At 35.7% G+C, this 8,339-nt stretch overlaps 1 protein-coding gene across 1 annotated transcript; it reads left to right on the top strand.

Moving 5' to 3' along the window:
* The first annotated feature begins 3,398 nt into the window (after window positions 1–3,398).
* On the top strand, window positions 3,399–8,144 carry LOC121952618 (peroxiredoxin-5, mitochondrial-like). The gene is given in 7 exon segments (XM_042499398.1): window positions 3,399–3,683; window positions 5,038–5,172; window positions 5,261–5,264; window positions 5,267–5,391; window positions 6,587–6,625; window positions 6,711–6,775; window positions 7,619–8,144. Coding segments are annotated over 7 exon segments (570 nt in total). The 5' UTR covers window positions 3,399–3,587; the 3' UTR covers window positions 7,725–8,144.
* Window positions 8,145–8,339: the final 195 nt, after the last annotated feature.

Here is an 8,339-nt window from a genome sequence, read left to right as displayed (position 1 = left end):
AATTTATTGTATTTTTTAATCTGAAAATTTTATCCCCAAAGAAAATTTTTCTCAACATCTGTTTTGTTTAATAAGATAACTCACTTCACTCTATCAGTTTTATTGCATCAGATTGTATCTATCAGCCTGAAAAAAAACCCCAATTTTAATATTCTAGTAGGTTACAGGTTCTAGTAGGCATCAATGTTTTCCCCCCACCTTTAACCGCCATACACCGAGTGGGTCATATGTGATGATCGAGAGCGATTTCTTCTGTATGAGTCCTTTTTTGTTGTTTTTTTTAAGGAAAATCCTGCATAGTATACCTTTAAAAAAAAAAGAAATGATCTTTAGGCTTCACATGCAATGCAGAGCTGCAGTATCTGATGTCAAAATCAGATACATTTAGTGGTCAAAGGGCCGTTAATCTTCAGCCATGTACAGTTCCATTTAAACAAACAGAAACATGCAATTTATAGTGAAATAATAATAATAAAGCCAGCAAATGTGATACAAATTCCCCATTACGATTATATTTGTGCAGCTTACAGTGTTCTAAAATTTGTAAAGACTTGAAACTTGCTTTTCATACATTTTATTTTCTAGGATTTAAGGGTATTTTATTTACATTGTGACACTGTCGGGGGTTTGAAATGAAGCTTTTTCATTCAGGATGTTATGATTTTTTTTTTTTTTTTTCATGTAAGCAGTTGTCTGTCATTCTAGGGATCAAAATACACACGGCTCTATAGATTTAGCAGCACGGCGAGGCTACAGAGGGCTACCTCAGGAGGCGGAGTCAGCAGCCAGACGGCCAAAAAACTGTGGAGACAAAATGTAATTCTTGATCTTTTGATTTTTTAAAAATTTGAACATTGGGTTTTTCGGACGTCATTTCTTTGCTTTCATAACTTTGAGGTGTATATGGCTCATTAATCATGCTTTATAAGATGCCTCGTTGGTACATTGTGTCCCACTTTGTGGGGTCGAGCCTATAGTTTGTGTGGTTTCACAGGAATAATGGTGAAGCTCGTAAACACTGGAGGTCATTTTTCGGCAGCACACAAATGGGTGTTAAAGCAGCAGCTAGTGTTGTGGAGCAGGTACTGACATCCTGCAAAATCTGACTCTCTGTTTCACCTGTTTGCTTTTGTGTCTATAAGTTACAGCTTAAATATTCCTGTCGTCTAGCAAACATAACTCATTTACACAATAGTAGATTTTTTAATTAGTGAACAAACATGTTTTAGGTACGGGGGGGGGGGTTAGGGTGAAGGCAGGGTCATTTGCAGTGTCACTGTTAAAATTATACAGTCATTTGTAGTTTTATTAAATATGTGCGCATTAATATAAATGAGCAATACAATAAATTACCAAACCTCACACATTTCCTTGTATAGCCACAGTGTACATTTAACATTGCCAGTTATAATGAAGAATAGCTACTAAACGTTATATTATTTAGAAGTTCAAATCAATGTTTGTATTTTGAAAGACTATTTAAATGATTAAATTCTATTTTTTACTCAATTTACTGTTGTTCGTTGACACTGCTTTATTTTTGTGTGTGATATTGGCTGTGAATTTCTGTGTGTAGATTTTTTTTGTTTTTTTTCTGTTCATTTAGATGAAACAGTTTGATGTCCTTGTCTAAACATGTCCACATTTAAAAAAAAAAAAAGAAAAAAATCACTGTGAAAAAAGTGAGATCTTCCACTGTCTGACGCAACGGGGAGTGGATTATTGTAGGTGCTTTGTGTTGTGTAATAAATGGACACACCACCACCACATATCATCGGTCTCATCTCTCTGTGTGTGTATTTATGTGTGTGTTTGTGTGTTTTAGAGGGGGGTAATGTGATGAAGACTACTGTTGAAACTGTCAACTTCATGATCCTCATTATTTTTGACCATGCAGTGCACAGATCACAGTCTATTAAAGGTTGTGAAGAACGTAAACGATGGTCAGACTTCACATGCAGCTCCTGAGCATAACAGATAAATATATTTTTTTTTTTTAAAAATTAGGGGAGTGCGATATCACTGTGTTCACCAAAATACAGGTATAATTTTATTATGATATAAAAAGTCATGGTGTGATAATGGCAATATTTTGACTTGTTGATGTAATGTTATACACGACAACAGCAAGCATGGATTAAAGCAAAATGCCTACTACTTTTAGGTTCATTTGAACCTTTCAAACCTAGAAACCAAGCATTTAAACCTTTGAAAACTGAGGAAGTTGGTTTGATTTCTTTCAAAAAATGCAATTGACAACTCGGCAGAAAATGTCCTGCAAATTCCCCAAAAATGTTAAAAATATGATGAAGAAATTACTTGATAATTAGCTAAAAAAAAAAAAAAAAAAAAGAAAAGAGGGAGAGAATTATTAGGATTGTTTTAAATATGGGAGAATGTCCAGAAATTTACTCTAGGTTCACCTGGGTTACAGAAACAGATATAGATATATGTTATTATTATTTTTCCTTGTTTTTTGTTCATGCCAATATGCTCAGGTTTAATCATATATCAAAAATTGCTACAGAAAAAAAATACTATATAAAATATATTTTAAAAAATCTATCACTCTCTGTCTCACTATCCATCAATATACTGTATCGATCTATCTGTCTATCTATCCATCTTTCCTTTTTTGCTTTACTTTTGTATTGTGTCCTAGTGCACTATGTATTTTTATTTTATTAGACTAATGTTTACTGACTGGCTACTTTTTCTGCTCAGTCTGCTCTTTGTTAATTATCTTTTGTTTCATTTTTTATGTAAAATGTAAGTTTAGGGTTTTCTGTTTCCATTTTTTGTTTTTGTTGTTTAATTAACTTTATTTGTGTGCCAATAAAGTAAAATATACTAAACTAAAATTTAAAAATATATTTATAAGCCTCTGGCTTCTTGACCTCTCATGGCACAAGTTTGTTTTTGTTTATTGTTCATCTGGATTTTATGAAGTTTTTTAACTGTGCAAACAAACTACATTAAATGAACTAAACTGAACTGAACTTTAAAAAATGAAAAAATAAAAATAATAAAATAAAATTCAATTTAATTTAATTCAATTAAAGCCTCTGGCTTCTTTACCTCTCCCAACAGGTTTTTTTTTGTTTGTTTGTTTGTTTTGTTTATTGTTCTGTGTGCAAACAATCTACATTTAAAATGAACTTTTACAAAAAAAAAAACAACCAAACAAAAAAAAAATAAATAATAAAATTAAAATAAATAAATAAATAAATAAAATAAAAATCTTGACCTTATTCATCTGTTGTTTTTTGCAGTTTTTAATTATATGCTTATAACAAAAAAGTTAACTTAAATAAATAAATAAAATAAAAACAAATAAATAAAATCAAATACTGCATGAGACATATGGCTTCCTGCTAGCAGATGGCGCAGTAAAGAAAGAATTAGCAGGCCCAAATCTGGCAGCGAGGTTAAATCCCAGCAGCCAAACTCGGTGTGGGACACTTCAGGGAGGTAAAGTTACACCCACAGCCAGCCTGAGGTGCGCCTGACAGCAGACGCTCCGCACAGGACTCCGCAGCGGGACGTCACTCCGCGTTAGCTCCGGTTAGCTCCGACATTTAGCCGCAATGCTCTCCATCACCGCGTCCGTCATCAAACGCACCCGTGCCATCCAGCGCGTGAGGCTGCTGCACGCTTCCTCTACGGTCAAAATGCCCATTAAGGTAAAGATTTGCATGCTGTTTAGCTGACGTTAGCTGTGTGTGCTGCGTGGCTCAAAAACAACGTGTTGTTTATCTCAAAATTAACTTTAAATAAGCGACAACACGCGTCTCCTTTTTGTGTGTAGCTCAGCATGCTAGTGTCCGTCTGAAACACGACGCCATGACAGTTTTAAGCTTTTAGTAAACATTTAATTTGTTTATTTGTCCTCGTCCTCTCGGTACTTTTCCTTCCTCAACACCTGCTGGGGATATGAATGGGGCATAATGCAAAATGTAAATGATTAACGCCACACTGCCATAAATAGCCACCCGGAAACCCAAAATATATTTGTGTTTGAAAGGCACGCGCGCTGGCAAACATTCAACTTCCCTGTTTTGATTTCTTGTTTAACAAAGCGTCAGTAAATATCTGTATTATTAATCCTGCAAATTATCTGAAAGCCTGAACTTAAAAACTACTCTAAACTGCACACGGACAATGTTTTAAGGGACGCGTATTTATTTAAGTGCCATTTGCGTTTATTAGCGCCCGTTTTAGATGTTTATTAAAAGTGTGCCACTTATTAGTGTCAGTTTTAATTTTAGTGAAGGCATTCGGCCATTTTAATGAAACACAAGTATGTGTTTGTGGTGATTTGTCGCCCTTTAGTGGCCACCACCTAAAAAAATCAGGATAATGACAATAAAGTTTATTTCCAGAAAGGTTTTCCCTTCAAAGGTATGTGCTTTAGTGTAAGTGTAAGTGTAGACATATTAAGCATTTTAAACGCGAGCAAATTGGCTTGATTTCTTTCAAAAGCATGGTAAGAGGCTGACGAGCAACTTAACAAGAAATGGCCTAAAAATTGATGTTACCAAAAATAAAATTACAAATTTAAATAAAATAATATAAAAAAAAGAGATCACAGATCAGCAAATAGGTGTGCAAAGCAAATAATTGTTAAACTGGTGTTTGCAACTTGCACTAACTCTACAGTAGCTAATAATGTGAGGATTCTTTTAAATTACATTTCTTCTCCCACAACGTAGGTTTTCCTTGCTTCATATTTAATATAGATACATAGATATGTGAGTAGTAGTCAAACATTTGCTAACCTTAAAAAAAACTTGATACAGCACAGTATCTAGACAGATGCCAGATGGGGAATTGTCTTGATCACAGAAATTATTGATATTGCAAATACAAAACTTTTAATAAATCATTTCTAAATCTAGTTTTTTATTGCAATGTTTTTGAAAGAAATCACATGTATCATTAACAAAGTTTACCAGACAATTTTCCCTCTTCTTCTATCTAATAAAAGCAAATGCTTGTCTTAAATAACTGAAGCATTTTTTAAATAAACACGAACAGGTTGGTGAAAATCTCCCCTCAGTGGAGGTCCAGGAGGGGGAGCCAGGAAACAAGGTGTCCATGGATCAGCTCTTCAAGGGGAAGAAGGGGGTCCTCTTTGCTGTACCCGGAGCTTTCACACCCGGCTGCTCCAATGTTGAGTACACACCGTCCTCTCTGTTTCGTGTCTTGTGCACAATCATCATTTCATCCGCTGACGTTGTATTTATCCTGTTACTTTCAGACTCACCTCCGGGATTTGTGCAGCAGGCTCAGGATTTGAAGAGTAAAGGTATACAGGAGGTCGCTTGCATTTCTGTTAATGACGCATTTGTCATGGCTGCCTGGGGAAAGGCTCAAGGAGCAGATGGCAAGGTATGGGCTAAAGCAGTTTCTGTGACAACCTGCACCAAGTTAGACAGGGAAATAAAAGCTGAAAATATATCACCATCATCATTCAGAGATTATAATAATATTAATCAAACAAACAGTATATTTAAGTGAGAGTTTTTGATTTTTTTGTTGAGGTGCATAGCCAGAGTCTTACCTACAGTAGATGGTAGTTGGTGCCAGTTAAGAGAAACAAGCAGGAGTATCATCATCTCAAGGCGAGTTTCCATTACAGATTTGTGCAAAACTTGGGCGATATTTCAGAAATGTTCATAAAACACAATTGCGAGATAACTGCGTTTCCATTGAGGGATGATATGCGACTTCTTTTCTGGAGATAACATTCCAAGAAGCATGACGATGGATGTTCAAAACATCAGCAGGTTTATTTTTAGGAGGTAGATGGTAGATTTATTTGTGAAAATTTTAAAAAATGAAATTACAATGTGTCCTCGATCCTGCTGCGTCTTTGGAGTTGAAGGATAAGGTGATTAAAATCAGCAGCTAGTATAAAAATTCCATCCAGTGGCATGGTTATGTTGCTGCTGATGGCATCGTACAATTCCTACAGTGCATTTTTTAAAATTTGCATCAGAGTCTTGTGTCCTTTCAGCTCTGAACAAGGTCAGCTCATCCAGTGCAACAGCTTGTTCCAGAATATTAGGGGTTAACCATGTCTCTGTGAAGATGTGCATAGAGCAGTCTCTGATTTCCCACCGCTGAATGGGCCTCAATCACATTTAATCCACTTTATTCTCCTGCAAGCGGACATAAGCCAGAAGAAGGCTTGTTAGAGGAGCAGCTCTCGGTCCAAGTCGGGCAGCCTTGCCTTAATGCAGGCTCTCCTTCCTGTCTTCGTCCAGCACTTTTCGGTTTCATTCCTTCTCTCTGGTCTGACTGGCCTCTCGGCATATGCCATCCGTGAAGATCCTCTCGCGGTCTGCTGCATTTAGTCCTGCTAAGTGCTTCTCTGTCATAGAAAAGCAGTGCTAAGAGAGAAGGGGCCATGGAGTCGGAAAAAAAACAGAAAAATAGTGCAAAAAAGTAACAAGGATTTGAGGAGCTAGTGGCTGCTGCATCTACATGCAATGCCATCTTTATCCGTCAATCCTATAGCAAATATCATTGTGCATTTTACATGTGCATTTCATATTAAGAATGCTGCTGCATTTTTCTTCAGGTTCGAATGCTGGCTGATCCAACCGGAGCTTTTACGAAGGTACAGCTTAACATCTGGTATATTTATGTTCTATTTTAAGTGTAACTTTATGTACTAATCAGTCTTTTCCTGTCTGCCTCGTTAGCAAGTTGACCTGCTGCTTGACAGTGATCAGATTGTGCAGGTACTTGGGAACAAGCGGTCCAAGAGGTAAAGATCTTTTTTGCCTATTTCAATTTTGCAATAAAAGATTGAACACTTTTTTTCATCAAGTGGAGCCTTTGTAAACTTCAGCTGTGTCAGAAATAACCCCATATTAGTATTAACTGTTAGCCTGTTAACTGTAAACCCCCAAATTACTGCCAAATGCTACAGAGGTGCTGTACAAGTGCAAGTCCATTCATTACCTTTTCATTTGAGTGTACGCATTAAAAAATGTGCATATAAAGCTTCAAAAATTCAAAATATGGAACAAACAAAGTAATGTTCATGGTAAATACCAGTAGTGGAGAAGTATTCAGTTTGGATACTTAAGTAAAAGTACTAATACCACACTGTGAAAATACTCTTTAACAAGTAAAAATCCTGCAACCATAATATTATTTTAGTAAAAGAAGTATACCTGGGAAAATGTACTTGAATTATTAAAAGTGAAAGTACCCAAGGCAAACAAATATTAAAGAAATGAATAGAAAGTGACTTAAATGTTTATCAAAATAGTTGCCAATTCATTCTTTGCAATCGACTAATTGAATAAACAAGTACTAGTTTCCACTGTACTTGTTTGGTTGCTTACTTTATACCAAAACACCATATATATATTTATGCATTTATTTTTTTACTCAACTTTTAATATGTTCTTTTTTTAAGTGTAATTAGTAAATAAAGCTGTCAGATAAGTGTTGTAAAATAAAAAGTACAATATTTCTCTCTGAAATGTTGTGGAGTAATAGTATAAAATGTCATGAAAAGAAAGTACTCACGTAAAGCACAAGTGCCTCAAATTTGTGCTTAAAGTCCGGAGCTGTAACTCATTGTTTACCTGTGTTTCAGATATGCGATGTTGGTGGAAGACGGAGTTGTGAAGAAGCTCAACGTGGAGCCTGATGGCACCGGGCTGACCTGCAGCCTGGCCTCCAACATCCTGTCTGAGCTGTAGGCTATTTTAAGGCATATTAAACCAAACTGCAAGCACTGAGCTCCCGTTAATGTTGCACTAAGAAATCCCAGTCCCACCAGTTTTAGCTTCCTCCTTCTCCCAAACACGGATGCAAAAGTCACGCGGATGCTAATGTCAAAAACAGAGCTGAAAGGTTATTAACGCGCACAACTATGGCATTCATGGCAGTCCAAAGAAACGAGCATCCTTCTCTGTATACTGACACTTGTGAGTAAATAAAAGTCAACCTGAAAGCGATGATCGCTTATTTCCTGTATTGCTCATAGTGCGGATTATTTAGTAGCAGGATTTAGGATAAACTTAAAGTTCATTTCTTCTTCAATCATGTATAAGAAAAATGACGAAATCTACGGTGTACCTTGTACCTTGTGTGTTAATAAAATAATGCAGCTTTCCAGACATATTAGCAGAGTTTCATTTTCTTTTTTTTCTTACATTTTTTCTTATTGCATATGTTCATGACATTGCCAGTTTGTTGCTGTTGATTACAGAAATAGTATCGTTTTTAACCAGCATTACATCTATTCTCGTCTTTTTGTTTTTTTTTTTTTTGTTTTTTTTGTTTTTCAAAGTAAATACAATTATGTTAAGTAA

Source organism: Plectropomus leopardus, chromosome 13 (assembly GCF_008729295.1).
Source record: "Plectropomus leopardus isolate mb chromosome 13, YSFRI_Pleo_2.0, whole genome shotgun sequence".
Lineage (NCBI taxonomy): Eukaryota > Metazoa > Chordata > Actinopteri > Perciformes > Serranidae > Plectropomus > Plectropomus leopardus.
This window is presented reverse-complemented; position numbering and strand designations above follow the sequence as displayed.